The sequence below is a fragment of the Eretmochelys imbricata genome, chromosome 6 (assembly GCF_965152235.1).
Source record: "Eretmochelys imbricata isolate rEreImb1 chromosome 6, rEreImb1.hap1, whole genome shotgun sequence".
NCBI lineage: Eukaryota > Metazoa > Chordata > Testudines > Cheloniidae > Eretmochelys > Eretmochelys imbricata.
The window spans coordinates 124,335,798-124,356,657 of NC_135577.1; the positions used below are offsets into that span (position 1 = coordinate 124,335,798).

At 49.2% G+C, this 20,860-nt stretch overlaps 1 protein-coding gene across 1 annotated transcript in view; it reads right to left on the reverse strand.

Annotated features, from left to right (window-relative positions):
* Positions 1-20,860, reverse strand: part of SAMD4A (sterile alpha motif domain containing 4A) — a 202,805-nt gene that overhangs the window by 25,850 nt on the left and 156,095 nt on the right. Inside the window, exons 5-8 of the mRNA XM_077820758.1 lie at positions 15,145-15,254; positions 13,034-13,120; positions 8,899-9,193; positions 5,835-5,920 (exon numbers count right to left, since the gene is read on the reverse strand). Of these exons, the coding sequence (XP_077676884.1) occupies positions 5,835-5,920; positions 8,899-9,193; positions 13,034-13,120; positions 15,145-15,254 (578 nt within the window). The remainder of the gene's footprint in view (positions 1-5,834; positions 5,921-8,898; positions 9,194-13,033; positions 13,121-15,144; positions 15,255-20,860) is intronic.

Here is a 20,860-nt window from a genome sequence, read left to right on the forward strand (position 1 = left end):
CTGCAGCATCTGAGGCTTCCTGCAGGGACACCCTAGCGGCCGCTGCCCCTTCCTCCACTAGCGCCTGGAACTCCTTCCTATCACGATCCCGGAGGGAGTCCTCAAACTTGGGCAGGGAGCCCCACAGATTGAATTTGTACGGGCCCAGGAGAGCCTGATGGTTTGCCACTCGTAACTGGAAGCTCGAAGACAAATAAATTTTCCTTCTGAAAGAATCCAGTCTCCGAGAATCTTTGTTCTTTGGGGTCAGGGCTGGCTGACCCTGCCGTTCCCTGTGGTTGACTGGCTCAACCACCAGGGAGTTGGGCGCCAGGTGGGTATACAAGTACTTGCATTCCGCCTTCTTAGAGATGGAGGCCAACGAGGCCGGTGTTTCCCACAGGGCTTTGAAATCTTAGCCACTCCTTCATGGAGGGGCAAGGCCACCTTACCCAGTGCCAACGGGGACAGCACGTTAAACAGGGAGTCTGAGGACTCCTCCATCTCCTCTGCCTGGAGGTGGAGGCTTGCTGCCACCCTCTTTAAGAGTTCTTGATGGGCCCTGAAGTCCTCCTGCGGGGTGGAGAGGGCAGGGCTGCAATTGCCTCCTCTGGGTGGGGCGAGGAGGCCAGTGAAGTGCTCTGGGTATAGGCCGGTACCGGAGGGTCCACTACCTGGTCAGACTCCGGGCACGGTGCTAAGGACATACGTCCCACCGACTCCTTTCTTGGGGGTTTGGAGAGGGAGGCCGATGGTGCTTCCGAAGCTTTGGCCACCGAGTGAGCTCCCACCAGGGGCTGCGCCGGAGGCCATGGTGCCCACTGGTACCATTGGGCCGGCCACAACGCTAGGTGCCAGCTGTTTGGCTTGGCTGGCCTGGCCCATCGAAGGACGGCTACGAATGGAGGCCGGGCTGGTGTAAGATCCGCTGCTGTCTCTGGACCAGCAGGAGTGGCGGTGCTGGGATCTACATTGGCCATGGGACCACGATCTTGACATGGAGGACTGGTAAAGACGGTAAGAGCTACTCCGGGAACGGCCTCGACAGGCGGACCCGCGACAGCGAGATGCCAGTGATCGACGCCCGGGGCTGCAATGTCTTGGCGGAGATTTGGAGTGGGAGTCCGAGCAGGAATGGCGTCGACAACCGTGCCATGACCGACTGCGGTACCCTTTCCGAGATGAGGACCGTTAGCGATGCCTGCTGCGGTCCCGTCGACATTTGCTCCTTGAGGACGAGCGTTGCCGAGAGTCCCGGCCGGCTGGAACCCAGCCAGACAGTCTGGTCGGCGTCGATCCACATGGACTCTTCCCTGAACGGTCACTGGGAGGTGAATGGCGTTGGGAATGTTCCCTCAACTGAGACTGGTACCGGGCCGGAGGCGACTGGGGAGATCCCAACGGTGGCTTGCCTCTGGAGCATGGGGCCGACATTGGCAGTGCTCCGGGCACCAGCATGGACATAACATCCTGGGCTGCCTGGAGGGCTTCAAGTGTGGACGGCATCCGGTCATCCGGAGAAGCCTGTTCCGATGGGGCCAGGCTACTCCTCTCAACGTGAGTCAGAGGCCTGGGGCCTGGTGGCAATTGAGGACTGCCCGACATGGGCCTAGCCTCTGTCCCAGACTTCCCTCGATGCCGCTGCAAAGAGGGAGTCTTTCTGGCCCCCGTGGCGTGCCCCACGGATGGGGACCGGTGCCGACTGGTTGATGGCACCGGAGGGTCACCACGTACCAGTGCTGAGGTGCCGGGTACTGGTTCGGAGCGGCGTGCCAGGGTCAGTGCCGACTCCATCAGGATGGTCCGGAGCCGAATGTCCCTTTCTCTTTTGGTCCGAGGCGAGGCTTAAACAACTTGCAAATCTTGCACCTGTCGCTGACATGGGCTTCTCCCAAACAGTGCAAACAGTCTGCTTGGGGGTCACTTCTTGGCATAGAATGCCTACAAGAGCCGCACGACCTAAACCCCGGGGCACGGGGCATGCCCCCACCCGGGCTCACTGACTAACTAAACTAACGACAGGTACTAACACTGAACGAACAAACAGTTCTGGGGACGAGCTACGGCAAAGCTGGAGCAGAGCAGTTCCGATGCACCTTCACTGGCGGCAAGAAGGAACTGAGGGTGGGGGGAGCGTGCATCTCCCCTTATACCGCACCAGGCAGGCGCCACTCCGGGGGTTGCAGGGGGTGCTCCCCCCCATGGGTACTGCTAGGGGAAAAACTTCCGGCACCGGTGCACGTGGCGAGCACGCACACCTATTGTGGAATACACATGAGAAATCACTCGAAGAAGAACCGCTAAGAGAACGATCGCCGAAGCGATGAGGAGTTCCAGCCGCTGTAACGGGCGGTAAGAAGGAAATGAAGGAGAGCAGGCTCGACAGGGCCTTTTATACCAGAGCTATGAGTGTGCAGTACCAGAGGGCATTGGAGCTGACCTAACAGATACCGCTAGGGGAAAATATTCCAGCGGCTGTGCTTGGAGCATGCGCCTACATTGGAATAGACATGTGCAAGCACTCGAAGAAGAAGGTATGTGTCTGAAGTATGGGGGGGAAGGGAACTGTCCCTTTCCTCTCAAGGTCTCCACCTGGAATCAAGCTTTGTGTCTGAAAACTGTCCCCCATCTGATGGCTGTGAAGTAGCAAACGTGCCATGAGTTTGGTGCTCTCTCCCTAGCTCCCAGGGGACCAGTGTCCACCAAAAAACCCACCACTCTGACAGCTGGCAGTCATCGGCACCTCGTGGGCAGTCTCAACCCCCCAAGAGCTGAATGGAGATGGAGAATGAACTATCCTCTCCCCCATAAAAGGTGGTCTTTCCAGGGGAAGGTTTAGCCACACTGGCTGGGTGGTGTGGGGAATTGTGCACAGCACTGCCTCTGCTGGGTGTGGTCAGAGGGTAAAGAGAGGTCTGTGGTTTCTCTGCCACTCAATCCTGCACCTTTCACAAACTCTACATTTACATTTTATGTATAATATGCAAGGGAAAATCTGGGGCTTCATAGAGCATGGAGAATCTATTCTCTCCTTCCCCTGCTTTGCCAGGGAGGAAATGTTGTTCCACTTAAGGCATTTCTTGAGAATACCAACAAGCACTTCCCTTATACCATTGCAGCCAGAGCAGTGCATCTGGTTACACCACCCAGAAAATGAGTTTGGAGTTGCACCCTGTACAGTTGTCCTATACAGCTGGGATGTGCCAAGCCAGAATCACATTTCATTAACATGGGTTAATGTCAGAAATATAAAGAAGACAGGGGGAGAGACTAGGCTAGGATGGATGCAGTTCGTAATGCTGCATTGACTTCAAGACTCATCATGGAGCAATCAAGGGGAAAAAAATCTTGCTATGTCTGGAAATACATGAAGAATTAGAGTGAAAGGAGCTTTTCATGGGATCTCCGTGAACTTGGACTCAGGTGGAAGAGTTCTTTGTACACACATATTAGAAGCTTTGGTTATATTTAAACTATGTGCCTGGCTCAGACAGAACCATTGCTGAGGTGGGAAAGCAAACTAACCACTCACTTCATAGTAAAATGAAATTTCCTAGCGCAGCTGCTGTATATTTCAAGTGGCAAACTATACGTTGACAATGTATGCTGACAGTTCACTACCATTCACTGAAAAACTCTTGGCAAACTTGTTACTATTGTGGACAGAAGCATTCTGGGAGGACAGTGTTTGTTTTTTTAAACCCTGAATGTCAATGACTTCCCTTCAGGGCTGGAAATCTCTGTCTTTGTCCCAGATTCAGGAAAACCCTTCAGAGATTCCAGGCCACAACAGACCACTGTGATCATCTTGTCTGACCTCTAGTATATCACAGGTCACAGAACTTCTTCAGAATAATTCCTTTTGAACTAGAGAATATCTTTTTAGAAAAACCAATCTTAATTTAAAATTTACCAGTGATGGAGACTCCACCATGGCCCTTGATAAATTGTTCCAATGGTTAATTACCCTAGCACATACTTAGTGCTTTCCTGAATCAGAGCTTTTGTGAGGATGGGAAATGCCCAAGAACCAGATGAGAGCTCTATTATTTAGGCAATAGCGTCTCACATGGAGGATTCAGAACTCTGTAATTTAACCCTTTTTTCCACTTAGCACACTGTATATACCTGTGTTTACAGCAGTCAACGTACTTTTGCCAAAATGTCGCCACTCCTTTTCCTGTAGGATAGTACAGATTTCTGAGTGATTCTAGACTCCACTTTTATACACAAGTGACCATGTAAAGACAGTGTAAACTGCAGATCTTTTGACACTGGAAAATATTCAGAGATCCATCCAGATTTCAGATGCATGGCCGTGTAATGCCATGCATCTTGTAAGATCAGGTGCAGCACATGTGTACACAAGTTACTCCTGGGGGAATTCCACACTACTGCACGCATGAAGAATTAATGTCCCTCGCAGATTTTTTTTCTCCACAGAATATAAATTCTGCTGGAGAGGCATTACAGTTACATCTTTCGCCCACCAGAGGCTGCTATGGCGCCAGAAGAGAGGGCAGTCAGCCAGAGAGGCTGCTGTCCTCACAGTGGGGTCAGGTGAGGAGGCACGGGACAGACAGAGTGGTGCTGCTGGGGGGTTCACAGATTGGGGTTCAGAAGAGCTAGTGGGGGACAGACTTGGATGCAGGATCAGTGGGGTGACAGCACTGAGCCAGAGGCTGAATGGGAGGTGGGCTGAAGGGTCACATGGGGACAGAGGGTAGGGGGTGCAGGGCCACATGTAGATGGGGGAGGAGGGCTGCAAGGACACACGGGGATAAGAGCAGATGTGCTTGACTGAATGGGAGAGGTTAGGGGTCAGCCAGGGTCTGAATGGGGGAGGCTCCCCAACTCCCTAAAAATCCCTCTCCCTCCCCAAACCTGTCCCATACTTCACCCACCCACACCCAATAACCCTCCAGGTTCACTCCAGGCTCCTTCCCTCTCCCTCAGCTCCTCTGTTACCCCTGAATCCCCCAAAGCCTTTTCACTGCTTCTGAGGTGCGCAGGAAACACAGTTCTGTACTGTAGTTTAGATGAATTACTCAGCGTTCTGTATTCATATGCCTAGTAAGGAATCTATTTGTCAAAAAAACATTTCCTGAATCTTTTTTTTCCCCAGTCTGTATTGTTACAGACATATTTGGTGACAGGTATTTGAAATAAATTACCAAAATAACTGAAACTGGTGTGATTATATTGTGTTATTTTGACATACAAAATATGCAGAATTTTAAAATATTGTGCGCAGAATTTTTAATTTTTTGGCACCGAATTTCCCCAGGAGTAACAAGTACAACAGGAACTTGGTACACATAGGGGATAAATATACACAGCAGGGTGGCTTGTGCCTGAGATCTATGGCATATGGAGCTCAAAATATGTTTCAGTCACCCTGAAGGACACGTGGTAATGTATCTTTTAGAGAAAGCTACAGTTCAAAATAAAAATCCATGCACAAGCAGCTCTCATGAAGAGGCACACAGAATGGTAGGTGCCAAATCACAAAATGTTTGCTACAAAACAGAAACTGGAAATGCTGAATGATAGTTTAGTCTCTCTGCTTGAAACCCCATGCACATTCATCCTGGGTTTTTCTGTCATCCAGCTGTTGATCATAATGTCACAAGCATGATGAATTTGTCAATTCCAGTTCTTTGATGTTGTACAGGGACATAGTGACCTACACTTCTGTGCACCACATTGCATTTACAGTCTGCCACAGTCAGAATTACTATTAATACTCCCAAAAATATTTGTGTTAGAAACCAAAACGTTTACATAAACAGAAACTTTGGAAACAGTTTCTAAGCAATGAGAACAACAGTTTTATAAGATCTGACACTACTCACCTCATGAATTAGACATTTGTCTATGAGCTGTAAATAGGAACTTATATTCTCCTCATCAGGTCTGGAAACTAAAAGTTGTGTACATACTGCAAACAAACAAACAAAAAAAGGATAGCTAGCAAAACACATGGTGACCAGGAAACGGGACTGACATCAATGTGTTGTTTTTAAGAATGGTCTTAGACTTCCATTGCAATTGTCTGAAATGAGTTATCAATGGAGCACTTGTGTAGAAAGACTCCCTTTTACAATTCCAGCCATGCCAGTCTATATTTAGGGCCAGATTTTGCTCTCAGTTACATTGCTGTAAATCCAGAGTAACTCCATTAGAGTTATACATGTGCAAATCAGCAGTAACAGAGTAGAATCTGGTTCCCCCATCTTATCCTATTCTCACATGTGAAAGACACTGTCACACAAAGAGTGTGCTGTTAAAATCTATTGCTTCCAGGGTCAAAATCTGGTCTCACTGAAGTCAATGGCAAAATTCCCACTGATCTGACTGACAGCAAGCTTTTGAAATAATGCCACAAAAGTGTGTGCAAATTAACTTACAGAATAAGACAGTGTCTGCATTGGGGGAATTTACCCAAACACTCCCACCCATTCTAACCCTGACTCAACTGAACTGGAGTTAAAGTCCGTAAGAGCTGCAGAATTCTACAGCCAGAACTGCCATCTTAGTTAAACCCGCTGGAAAGCAAGCATCATCAAAACAACTGGTCACAGGAGCCTTCTCTACATTATGGCTTCCATCAATTTTAACCCTCATGGTGACCAGTAAATATCCCCAGTTTTCAGAGAAGGCCTGGGAGTGTGCCTGCTAACAATGCCATTTCCCCAACTTCGACTGATAAATCTCCATACCACTCAACTTCACGCATGACGGAGGTGCTGGTCATGACACCAGAGTTAGCAGTGAGGTCTGATATGGGCTTAAAATGCGGCACAAAAAAACATTTTTCTCAAAGTAAGTGGCCAATCAGTGTGAAATTACACACCGGGCTCAATGTTCTGCCCTTTGAAGTTTCTAGGTAATTTGTATTTCATGTCTATTCATACATTTTAAACAGAAAGTGCTGGAACTGGACCGGGGCTGACATTTCTCCATGGAAGTCTGACCGTTTTTTTTTTTTTTTAATAGCCTCCCTCCCCCCCGTTACCAAACTGCTCCATTCTCCACACAGCAAGCTGCTGCACGCAACAGTCCCCGCTCGCAGTGTTGGGAGTGGGCAGTCTGAATTACCCAGGAGGGTTAAAGCTCTGAGTAAGTTATGCAGGTCCTCCCAAATGTGTGTGAAGGGCACCCCGTCATGTGCTCTGTATCCACCACTTTTATTACAGAAAAGCTAGTTTAGGAACGATTTAGAGAGGTTTGCATGATTCAAAAATGAGGCTGAATGGACTCCCCCATCCCTCGTAGATATTCTTTTAAATCATTCCTCAGTTCAAGAAACTTGTTTTGTTTTGTACTGACCACAGCAGGACAAATTCCTTGCTGGTATAAATGGGCAAAATGCTATTGAAGTCAATGAAGCCATTTACACCAGCATCGAAGGGTTTTGCTGGGTATGACTGTTTCCCCTGTATTTCACAGTGCAGCGACAGCAGTGAGGCAGGGACACGCCGAGACCATGGGCAGCACCCTTACAGGAGTGCAGACTGCTTGGGCAACCTGCTCTAAGGCCCCAGTTCAGCAAAGCACTTAAGCATGTACAGTCAGGGCCCAAGCCACCAAAGAAAGTGTTTTAAAAAGCCCAACCCTCCCCCAACTTTCACATTACACAAATGCCAGTCCCAGGCACGCTCTCTCTATCCGTGTCACATGATCACGGATCGAAAGGAAGCAACTGCTCTGTACGTGCACTCCCTCGTACTGCAAGTCAGGGCTATAAAAAACTCCACTGGAGGACATGGGACCAGTGAGCAGCAGGGGACCGGCGCTGGCAATGAAAGCAAGTAGCCAGACCGAAGGTAACCCCAGAGCAGCCACTCGATTCCAGGATCATGCACCACAAAGAGGAAGATCTTTCCACAGGCTTTAAAAAATAATGGTGCATAGTCAAACACTAAAGGCTCATTCTGATTCAAGCTTCCAACATGCCTATTTGTATAGGGCTCAGCTGTACTTGCTAGGGCCTGCCTAGTTATGTCTACACTGCACAGTGAGCCTGGGTCTGTGGGATCCACGCTTGTGGACTCAGTGGTTCCAAGCTCATGCTTGAACATCCACGCTGTCTTATAAACCAGGATTTGCACTTGCTGGACCTGGTCTCAGAGCCTTGGTAACATGTCTATACTGCACCACTCTGACTCACGTCTGCAGCTTGACCTGCATCCGCATTGCAAAATGTGAGTTGCAGTGGGACTTGGACTCTGACCCACCCCACTCGCAGGGTCCTGAGGGCTTGCTGACCCGAGTCAGACTGATCTGTGCGGCCAGAAAGGGGACTTGGGCTCGGGCTCAAACCGGAGTCAGAGCCCAGGCTTAATGTGCAGTGTAGATGTACCCTCTAACATTGGAAGCGGTGCAGAAGGCCAAGGAGGCTTTGTGACTCAGACAGGCATGATGCCTTCTAGAGCTCCTCAGCACACAGGAGAAGGAAGAAGGGCCTCCCTGCTACAATGGGGGGCAGTGAGCTCACCTGCCTCTATAGCCAGCCATCTCTACTGGCTGGAGGAGAGAGTAAGGCTACGTCCCCAACTCCCCCTAACCTTCCCTTTTCGCCAGCGCTAGCCATGAACAGCGCTTGAGCACATGTGAATGATGGCAGCATGGTACAATGGGACTCCGGAGAGCTGGGTGCAGTCCTGTCTCTGCTGTGTCACCTTGAGTACATCATTTCACCTCTGTCCATCTTCCCTAATTAGACTGCACGCCCTTTGGGTCAGGGACTGTTTCTTACTAAGTGTTGATACAGCACCTAGCACAAAGGGGCCCTGAGAATATTATGATGAACAGGACACGAGGAGGGTGGATGGGGACCAGAGCGGCTATGAAATAAACACTGTTCTTAACCATTTACTCCTAATAGAAGGAATAAAGACAATTGGAGCAGCTGACCTTTCCCCATGACTCTCGTGAACTGCCCAGGGAGATCCCCTTCGGGCAAAGGTGCCCCTCCAGACTCGCCCTCGCAGCCAGGCAAGTGGTGCTGCTGTATGCACCCAGAGGCAGAGTCCTTGCCGTCAGACCCTTGGCTGTCCGAGCCGATCAGAGAAGGCAGGTGGTGGGAATCCAGGTCCCGGCTCTGCTCGTCTGTGTTTGAATTCTGGGAGCAGTAGGCTTTGATTGGGGTGAGGATCATTTGGTGTAGCTCCTGCAGTGGGATGCGCAGGTTGCCACCTTCCAGGATGTCCTGCAGATTCCAGACAACACAAACGGTTAGCAGCTGCTAGGTCTGCAATCTCAATATGCCACTAGCTGCACTGAGCTCAGCCATGCTGCCTCAGCAAAGCTGACAACACTAGGACATTGCTTCCAGAAAAACAACCCCCGCAGAAGCCTCTTCTATTGTTCCTACTCCAGGACTTACTTGTACTGTGTGATCCACGTTCAGTAAGTTGGTCCATTTAATTAACTGAGTCTTTCACAGAACCGTTTTAACAGAAACAGGCAAGAACTAGAACTTCAAGTCTGAAGCCACCTGCAAACCCCCTTCCCCATTTTAAGGTGTGTGGGTTCAGATTTGAACTCCCGAATCTGAACCCACCCCATGAATCAGGTGGGATCCAAAATCAGTGCGAGTATGGCGTCCAGCTCCAGTGCAGATGCAGCCCAAGAGGGATGAAATCCCATGAGAGCAGCTGATCTGGTGAGATTCCCACCCTTCAAGAAAGCAGAGACCTTGCAATTTCCACAGGAATCACATGAGAACAGCACATGAGATTTCAGTGCTGTCTACCGTCACAAAATTCAGTCTCTAACCTAACCCTATCCTGGCTCTGGCTCTCAGTACTGCCTTCTTGGCCCATGTCTGGCCCAGCTATCCACCCACATACCTAAAACCTTTGTCCAGGCTCTTACCAACTTGTGTCTCAAATGCTGCAACATGATTCTCTCTGGACTTGACAAACGCAATCTTGCCGTGCTCATCTCCATTCAAAATGCTGCTAAGATCATTTTCCTACCCAGTTGTTTTGACCATGTCGCCCCTCCACTGGCTCCCCCTTCTCTATCACATCAAACATAAACTACTTGTCCTCACTTGCAAGGCCATGCATGGCCTAACCCTAGCTGATCTTGTCTCTCATTCACTGTTGAAAGGCTGATTCCTGCATTCCCATGATGCCAGCCTCCATCACCCACTTGTTACATTTTCAAGCAAGCGCCCTCCTGTTTTCTCCCATGCTGCCCCACCCCCTGGCAGGAGCTCCCTGTAAACATCCACAAAGTCACTTCTTCATTCTCCTTCAAACCCCTGCTTGCTTGACAGTGGTTAGGATGCTGGTGCCCTGTGATCACTTCCTGTGATGCTGACCCATATTGTCTCCTTGTCCTCCCCGTCTGTTTCTATCACTAGGTGTCTCTCATCTTACACATAGACTGTAAGCTCCGTGGGGCAGGGACTGCCTTTTTGTTCTGTGTTTGTACAGCACCTAGCACAATGGGGTCCTGGTCCATGACTAGGGCTCCTGGGAGTCATGGTAAGAATACTACCACCACCACATATGGTTTCTCAGCTTTGAAGTGGCCGGGACAGTTTATTACTGTAGTCTGGAACCCGCCTATAGAATCACAGGGCTTTGAAGACACAGCTGGTCTTTGGGTCATTTCTGTGAATGAGGAGTGATTGGAGAGGGAGATATTTCACTGGAATCCTCCATGGGTGAAATCCTGGCCATGCTAAAGTGAATGGGAATTTTGCCAGTGGGGCTAGAATTTCACCCCATATTTCAAATGTGATCTTAAAACCCTCCAAACGTTTGTATTCCTTCCAGTGGTTCAGAATGAAAAATGTTGGCTTCTTAATCCCGGCAGACTGCATATTTGTGTGCGTCACAGCCGTTCTCCTTCCGTAGTTCGGGTTTAATCCTCCCTCCCGCCCGCAGGGAAACGTCAGTGAGGAAGGCGGGAAGGACTGCATCTTGTTCTTAATATGGGCCAGACTCGTCTCCCGTTTCTCAGGCTACTGGGTCTCACTCAAACTACTCTTGAGGCATCGCTTCCGACACAAAACCAGAGCAGACATGCTCCTGGGGAAAGCGCGATGGATGAACATATGAAAGATACATTAAGAGAAAGCACATGCGGTGTCACAAGCCAGCCTGACCTGTGGGGTGATTGTTTATTTTCCCCATCACTCTTCACCACCTGCACTCCCGGCTCCATCGCTCTGAATTACATGGAGTCGGTGTGCAGCTAGGCGGGGACCCGTTGTGTTAACCGGGTGCAGCTCCTTTACGGGAAGAAAGAAACGTTCGCAGGAGGGGCTTGCCCAGAAGATCAAGTCACACACATGCTCCTGGTTAGTTAAAATAAAGGAAGGAAAACTAGAAAAACAGAGACACATGCTCCTAAGTAATACAGCCCACAGCCAGCTTTTACTCATGGGCCCCACTCAAACCATCCACAGAACCACAGCCCCAGAGTCCAGGCAAATCCCACTATATCGCTAGCAGTCAAGAGCAAACACTAATATTTATCCCATCTTATTGGATAGACTGTGTAGCTCATTGTGTCAGCCAAACTTGGGTTACGTTCCTGAAGTAACAACAGTCAATCAATACTGTATTTCAAACTTCATGAAGAGGAGGGGGAAGAAAGGCTGTGAAATTGCCTAGAAAACACATCCGAAAAGCAAACTCAATCCAGTCGTCTGTCTCTTGGATGTAATGATTGTTATTAATGTACAGAGGGAAATACAGCTTTGCTAACTCCTACAGTTCCATAAATAAAATCCCATAGTTTAAACATGCAAAATAAAGTGGTGAGCTAACCAAAACACCAATAAATCGCAATGCGCAGCATAATTATTGAACAGCTCCTAGTCAGAAGCTGTGCATAGAATGATTGATGCAATATAACACAACAGAGGAACAACAAACAGCGAGGTGTTGGACTGAGTTGATACTGGTAGGTGTGCTATTGCTGGTTCTTTTCTGATGGCTCCACCAGTTTCAGCAGAATTTAAACTTTCATCACAAAGAACAAAAAGACGTTTGACCTCTCTGGCTGCCTCGAGAACCTGCTGAATGTGAACGGATGCCATGCTGCTTTCCAGAGTCGTCAGCCAGCCAGCCTAGAAAGCTCACTGGGATAGGCAAGTCGTGCTCCTCCCCTGCAGTGAGGGACTGCAGACAGCCCGGAACCACACCAGTTCTGCTGAGAAAGAGGGGGAGGGCAGGGCTGTGGGATCCCACCCGGGCGGGTTTGTATCCCGTGCATGCCAAAGCGCTGCTCATGGGGGCTCTCTCCTCTACGGTGTGTGCGAGGGAACAGAGCAGCGGCGGGACCTGCAGGCGACCATGTGGTTTCACCTCCACGTGTCCCACAGGGTCAGGGGCGCAAGTACCGGTGACACTGGGGACGTGGAGTGGCACTCCCTGTCTCACACAGGGTGCGTCTACCCAGGAGCGGGAAGGGGGTGTCCCAGCTCGGGCAGACGTACGCACGCGAGCTCTGCTCGACGCAGCACACTACAAATGACAGTGCGGCTGTGGCTCAGGCTAGCTGTCCGAGTGTATAACTTGGGGGTTGGTACTTGGGTCGCTTGCCTGAGCCACCGCCTTGGCCACACGACTGTTTTCAAGCAGCACTAGGACGGGTACGTCCACCCAAGTTAGGAACCATCTTCCCCGCTGCTGTGTGGACGTACCCACCGAGAGTGGGCAGGCAGGCTCAAGGAACGGGCGGAGCACTGGCTACTACTCAAACTGGCCAGGCAGTGCCAGGGCACGCAGGCTGTGCTAGGTACAGGACTGGTGCAGGTTACAACCTCCCGGAGCTGGGGGAGAACCAGGAGGCAGCTTACGCCTCGGTACAAAAGCCAGTGGGGCAGCCTGCTGATAAAATGCAGTGGTTGGTACGGCAGTGCGTTTGTGATACAATTACCCGAATGTGGCAAACCCAACGAAGAAAATGCTCGATGAAAAAGATGCACTCTGGGGAAAATACCCAGCAATAACCAAAAAGGACTTTATCTGAGAATTAATTCCTGGCTATTATTTTAATTGAAAAAGAAGCAGAAATAACTTACCCTTTCTAAAGACTTGAGAAGATTCTGCCTCTCTTTCAGCTTTTGGATACTGATGACTATTTTGTGCCTTGCACCTTTGGTAACATTCTGTGAAGATACAGTACAATGTGACATTCACATCTCCACCAGCCAGCAGGATGCACAAAAATCCTTTCTTTCGTAAGTGAAAAGGGCTGCTGTTAATTCAAGAAACCTCTGAATTCAGGGATAATCAGAGAGGCACAGGGTCTAAGGAAACAGGTTAGAAACCCATTGAAGATATAGATTTCTCACTGGCTTGTGCACCCTCCTTTGGAGTGGCAATATTTATAAGTGCTCACAAGGGACGAAAGGTCTTCTCAGAGACTTAAGAAAGATGTTTTTAAATCCAATGTCAGGTCTGGGAGCAGAACTACAGCTCTCGGTGCCAGCACACAGTTTTCTGTGATTCAAATCAAACAAACACTTGGCCGAAACTGAAAAAATTGCCCTCTGCCACCTGCTGCCTTTGATCACAGTTTGTTTGCAGTTGTTCACAGTTCTCTAGGGAGCTGACTCGGCAAGCCTTACTCTGGCAGAGTAGAATGTACTGTACACTGACATGAAGAGAAGGCCCACTGATTCCAATGGGACCACTTGTGTCATTAAATGTAGAGATCTCACTACAGTTTTAAACTATTTTGCACAAGGCGTGGCAACGCTGAGAAAAGCAATCCTCAAAAAAAAAAAAAAAAAACCCTCAGAGTTAGGAACTGAAATAGCGGCACCCAGCCTGATTCACTACCGTGGTAGTCCAGTTTATGTTGGGGTAACTCAACAGTGTTATCCCAGCTCCACATTGGTGTATCTCCACTTGTACCCTGACATAAAACTGGAGTAAGAGTGTGGTGAATCAGGCCCCCTGGCTCTAAGAGAGGTGTGAGAAGCTTAGGCCTGGTCTACACTTCAAAATTAGTCTACACTTAAAAAAATTTCATGGCCCAAGCACTATAGTTGGGCAGCCCTAAGTCCAGTGTAGACACACCTAGGACAGCGGAAGAATTCCTCCATTGACCTAGTTACCGCCTCTCGGAGGGGTGGATTAACTCCATTGACATGCCCTTAGAAAGCTGCGGGGCCCCTTTCATTTTAAGGAAAGCTTGGCTCGGACATTGCCAGTTTCCTTCCTCCAGTGCAAGTCAGTGTTTAGGCCATGTCTACACTAGCACTTATGTCGGCAAAACTTGTCACTCAGGAGTGTGAAAAAAATCCACACCCCTGAGCAACATAAATTTTGCAGGCATAAGCACTTGTGTGCAGAACGCTGCGTCAGCAGGAGACGCTCTCTGCTGACATAGCTACCACAGCTCATTGAGCTGGTTTTATTCTGTCGATGGGAGAACTCTCTCCCATCAGCATAACGCGGCTAAACAAGCGCTCTTACAGCGGCACAGCTTGTAAGTGTAGACACGGCCTTAGTGAAGGCTCTGGAAAGTTTAGAAGGGGCTGAAGAAATTGGAAGTTAAAAAAAAGACCCTGTCAAAAAACAGCTGAGCACCTATATAGGCCTTGAACCCAAAAAGACTAGAGTATCCTTCTCCGGCAATGAAAGTGTTACCAGATCATTCATTCCATCAAACTTTTGGAATCATAGCTCAGAGGAAAAACGAATCCATTTGCAACATGGCAGCAGCATTTGATTTATAAAGATGCTAATCAGATCTATTTATCCCAGGGATAACATGGAAAGCAATCTATTAAGGAGATTTTAAAAGGAACAAATAAGTCAGTCACCAAATTCCCGTTGATTTTCAATGGGTGTTGGATGTCTGAATGCCATTTGCGCCTCTGAAAGGGTCCTCCTTAAAGTTCAGTGGTGAAAGCCAGTGCACATCTCCCGCTGACTTTGATGGGATGAGGATTTCACCCCATGACTTCACTGACAAGCTTTTGGCCAAGTCATTTTTGGATACAAGGTGTCGTTTGCCCCTCCCCCCCCCCCCAGTTTTTGGCATTTTTTTGCAATGTTCACAAATGATGCAAAGTTTTCAGGGAAACCTATCAACAAACTGAACAAACAGAGCGTTTTTAATCGTGACAACACTAGAAAAAATATGTGACTAACTCTGTTTTATAGCTAATTTGAGACATACTTGTGCCTCGAGCTGGCATTCAGTAAGTGCCATCATTTCTTCATACGTCATCTGGGAGAAAAGAGCTGCATACTTGTGCAAACGGAGACTCTTCAGCCAGGCGGGAACATCTGCAGCACAAAGGCAAGTCGACAAAACGCCCTGTTATTTGATGACACTCTTTAACAACGTAACATAAAATCAACAACAACATGAGGAGTTTATTAGGCAACGGATTCCTTTTGTTTTCCACAGTACTGTTGTACTGATAGCTCCACAACTTTTATTGCACTTTGATGTTAGCAACGAAGGCTGGAACGTGCCTAAGGATATACGTCCCAAGTTCCCACTGATTTCAGATGCATATTCATTGGCAGGATCAGTCCCTTGATGTGGGGCATTTCCTATTAGATCTGATTGCCCTTTATGAGCCACGGTGAAGTAGTTTACTGTCTTTTGAAGATTCTTCTTAATTCCCTGTTCACATTATTGTTTTTAAATACTAGTGTTTCGTCTTACACAGAAATGTATTCACAGCACTGAGACAAGACAGAGGAGATGGCGTGGCCTTTTGATCAAGAGTCAGGTCTTACAGAGTTGCAAACCTGGCAAATAACTAATTAGACTCAGGGCCGGCCTTAGGGAGAATGGTGCCCTGGACGAACTTGTATTTTGGCTCCTGCCCTTAATGCTTCCCTCAACGACCCAGTGCCCACCAGGCCTGGGCAGCCAACTTGATCCCCTCCATGCCCCCATCACAGCTGGACCCTGGCTGAAGAGCTGCGTGGAGATGGAGAGCACTGATAGCATGATACCCCAACCCCATAATGGCCCCATAGACACACTGAATGGGGAAGGGGCTCCCGCAACGCAGCACATCCCACTGCAGAGCTTTGTGGGGCCACAGTCCCCTTCCCTACACCCTGGAGGCTGGGGAGCCCAGACTCTGATGGCGGTGGCGGGAGCAGAGAGCCAGCCCCGCGGGAAAGCAAAGGGCGGTACCCCTGGGGAACTGAGCTCCATGGCCGCATGCGCCCATCCGCTGGGCGCTGCTCTGCACCGCTGCTGCCCGCGACTCTCACGCCCCCTTTATCTTACTGCTGCTGCCACCTTGGGCCTCTTCTGGGCTCACTGTGTAAAGATGCAGCGGGTCTGCCCCCAGCCCACGCTTCCCTCCTCTTCCTCTGCTCCTTCCCTCGCCTGCATGGCACAGGGTGGCCCTTCTCCGCTCTTCTTCCTCACCCCCCAACTCCAGTTTCTTTGCTTCTCTCTCCTGCTCGAGGAATCGCTAGCTCCTGAACAAAATCCTTTTCCTTGACTTGCCTGTCCAAAAGGTCTGTATCCCAGGGTCCCATTGGGCCCATTGCACAGCCCTGCCCCCAGACTCTCCATGCCCCAGCCCTGTCCCCCAGACTCACCAGTCCCCAGTCCTGCTTCGCCACAGCACCCTCTTGGGTGGTCACCCACCCGTCAGGCCGGCCCTTAGAGTCAGGAGGTCGATTGGAGCTTGATCCGATACTCCCTGAACTCAATGGACAGGCTTCCATTAACTTCAGCGGACCAGACCCCTTTGGTCACTGGGGATGGGCATTATCTACATATTTAAATAGCTGTCCAAGCCCTAAATGAGACCTAATAACTCATAAAACTCCACTGTTGCGCAATGAGAGATCAGTGCCTGGATGGAAACCCTACTTAATGTGAGTGCAGGGTGCCTCTCCAGGAAAGGGAAGACCTTCGTGGTGCAGTTACATCAGAGTAGCTACCATAGTGCAAATGCCCCCCAGGAAAGGGAAGACCTTCGTTTCCATATTTTCTGGACTCTGAGAAATTAGTGAGTGGGTTTTAATGAAAATGAGCAAAACACTATTTTCACCACCACTCACGCTCACACACACACACCGATTGATGAAAAGGGGGAAAAATTCAAAATTCAGAAGTGTAGCTTAGTATAAAATCCAAACTCCATCATATTACCTGAAACTTGCTTTCTTCCCAGTTCTATTCTGCTGTACAATATCCTACAGCCCTGGTTCAGCAAAGCACTTAAGCACATGCTGTTGTCAGGTATACACCTAAGTACTTTGCTAAGCAGGGATGAATTTAAGCACGTGCTTATGGCTACGCATACACTTAAATGCGTTACTTAATTGGGGCCTAATATCAGAACCTGAATCTACCTGAATTTTTGTTTTAGCATCACGTTTCCATTTAGACTATGGACATTTCCAACACACACCCTCTTTACAGAATTTCTGACAACATAAAAAGTTGTGGTGATTTCTTATTTTGCTATATTTTTTTTCCAGTCACGTAGAAATGGCATGGTTATTATGGGCGACTGACTAGCTCCCAGATCAAGCAATAAATGCATATAGAAATGGTAGGTAAAGAGCCACTGGGTGAGGAGGCTACTTAGACCTTTGGGGCTTGTTTGCAGTCTATTCCTGTCAAGGGTCAGGGTGAGCTCATCTTCCAAGATTCCCCACCCCTGACACATATCCAAATGGCTCCATGTCACTATGACCTTCCTTTCAGAAGGGAAGGCTGGACAAATCTCCCTCTGCAGAGGTGTTCAGTATATTCCTGAATTGAGACACTAAGCGCTCCCCCTACAAAGAACCCAGCACACGCTCAGCTCACTGCAGCCTGGAAGCCGGATGGACTTCTGCTTTGATCCTCCGCTTACTGAAACCAATGGCAAAACTCCCATTGGGCTGAACTGGAGCAGAGAGGGCATTCTGATTGCTGCAGTGTCACTAGACCGTCAAGTCTTATATGCTGGTCGGGGCAAGCCCTCTCCTTGCTGGAACTACTCGGGACGGGTTCGGCTGCTGGGGCAGGACGGTGGTAGCCTGCTCCGGATGGGAGAACTCTCTGTGCTGCAGAGACCCATTCTATGGGCGTGCCTTCTGTGCTGCCACATACAGAGAGCTTGGTGATGGGCTGGGAGAGGATTAGGGTCAGGACTGGTGGGTCTGCAACTGAGTGGGGACATCAGCCTGTTTCCCCCTTGGCAAAGGAAAGGGGGTGAGACTCCCACTGCCCTGAGGCTTCAGTAACAGCTGTGCAGTGACTGCAGCATGTTGGGAAGCACTCCTCCTTACCCTGGTTGCTTGGGCTATTCGCTAGAGTGCACTAGGCCCTTCAGGAAATATTTCTCAGGGGGTTGTAAATTACAAAGGCATGTTACAGCTGCAGACAGTTCAACTTTAACCAGTTCCATCAGCGTCAGAAGGGCATGTTCCCACAATCTCAGACTCTGAGTCGTGATTCCCAGGGCTGAAAGTTACCTAGTGCCAGCTGTCACTCGGTTGGAAAGCCTTGAAGTATGTTTCCTACCAAAATGGTTCTGAGACGCTCAGTTAACCTAACAGTCCAGAAAGAGTCAGTGGGGTGAAGCGTCAAATGCAGTTACCTAAATGAGGCCCACACCCTGGATAACTTTGTGCATAAAGACATGACAAGGCCCATACAAATACGGTATTTAGGTGCACAATGGACAGAAGAGCAACCTAAGCTCCTTCACTGGACAGTTTAGCCCAATATGTCTAACCCGCCCCCTGCCACCATTGGAACAACCATCTCACAGCACCTTCCTCAGCAAGTCATACCAGTGCAGCTATTTCTCCAGGTCTGGGTACGTGGAGACGTTTACCCTGTGTTCTGCGTGTTAGTACGTCTTAGTGAGAGCGTCCCAGCATCTTCCTGCTCGACCTTGGCTCTTGCACACAGAGGAGCTGTTTGCCGAACGTCTCACCCCAAACTCAATTCGAAAGTAAACAGAGGAAATGCCAAGTAGCCCAGTCAGCAGTATTTAGCTCAAGTTCCTTGGCCTCAGTCACCATTCCAGGTCATTTAAATTAAATGACTTAAATGTTAGATTTTGAGAGGGAAGGAAGAAAATGATAATTGCAAAGCAAACATGGGAGCCAGGTACACACCAAGCCTGGAAGGTCTAAAGTAAGCACTATTCCCAAAACTCCTGACATGCAACTGTTTTACAAACGCTCCAGTTAGACCCCTTACACCAACGGCAAGCTGAAGAGTACAGCAACAGCAAGCCTCTGGTTTCTAGTGTAAATGGATGTAACCCAACCCAGCATGAGCACCTGTTTTAGATGGAGGAGTCACATCTGTCCCCATGTCCCCAGTGGGCATCTGTCCTCAGCATATGCATACGCTGCCAGTAAAGCATGTTGGGACGAGTCAGGATGAGGGTGCCAGCTCGATGTACGCGATTATTCTCCATAAAAGATGGCACTGAACCTCAGGTCCGAACCACCCTCATGGTCGGCAGAACTTCAGCTCACCCAGTTGGGGCCCACCTCTGCCTGTGATGGGGCCCTTCTCACTGGTGATGCTTCCACAGGAAGTCCGATGTGTAGCCTTGAGGAAACTGGAGCAGGAAGGGCCAGACGGTGCTCACAGCACTGAGCCCATCGTAAGGGGCTGCAGTGCAGAGCCGCACAACCCCAAGGGGAGCACCAGAGGTCTTCAGCGCCCCTGTGCGCATAGAGTGTGTGCAAACCGTGACATCCCTGTCGCAGACTCAGCATACGCCCCCACCCTGCACCTGGCCAGCCAGCTCCAATGGGGGGCACATAGTGGTGGCGGTACGATTATACCTTAGGTGGTATGATTACGCCTTCCACTCTGCTTTCTTGAACTAGGCAGGGGAATCCTTAAGCTCCCCTCAGTGCAGAGTCCGTAATTCTATGAGCTGGGCCAGTGGCAGAGGAAAGCTCCTTACTCCCCCTCCTGACTGTGCACTGGCAAAAGGGCTAGATAGACTCTAGCCCCATGAAAGGAAAATAGGGTGCAAAGAGGGGGAAATTACAAGGTGTTGAGCTCTTTTAGACCATTTAATGGCAGTACCTGGAAAATCACCATGCAGGATACAGTTATTACTCCCTAATGATCTGCCGCACGGCCGAGTGCTGAGCTATTCTGCACACATGCAGGGTTACTCTTGACTCACCCGTTACTAATAGTTCATTACTCAGTCACCGTGTGATAGTTCTGAAACACTGCGCCCAGCGTTAACAGAGTGTTTTTTCATGCCAGGTGTTTCTAATCAGTTATTCAGAAAACTCGTCATCTACATTTCGAACAGAAGTCTGGAGCTAACGGGGCAAATTCTGCTCTCAGGCCTTGTCTTCACTCTGTGGGTGTACTATACTGGCAATATGCTATACAGCTATACCGGTATAATCATACCGGAAAACCCTTCTAATGTAGGTGCATTTACACCGGCAAAAAAGTGCTTCTGATAGCAGAGTTTATTCTGGTTTGGTGAGCGTACCCAAGTCTAGTCGTAAGTTCTCTTATGCCAGGAGAGCTGCATCTACACTAGGGGTTTGGCCACCATAGTTATGCCACCAAAATAATCACACCCCTAACAGACCTAGCGAACCACGCTATGAACACCTCACAACTATTCTCAAACCCTTGCCAGCCTCTCCCTTCAACCGCCCCCCAAATCCAACCCCAAGCAGAGTTTAGAGCCTGTAAAGGGAGAAGTGCCAGAGACTCCATAAAATCCACGAGAGGCTTCACTTTTGCTATTGATTTTATGTAGAAGGTACTCAAATGGGCAACAGTATAAAACCCTAAAATAGACAGATAGGGTACGTCTACATTGCCATTAAACACCCATGCCATTAATCATGGGCTATGAGGCTGTTTAATTGTAGTGTAGATGCTCAGGAGGGTCCCAGAGCCTGTACTCCAGTCT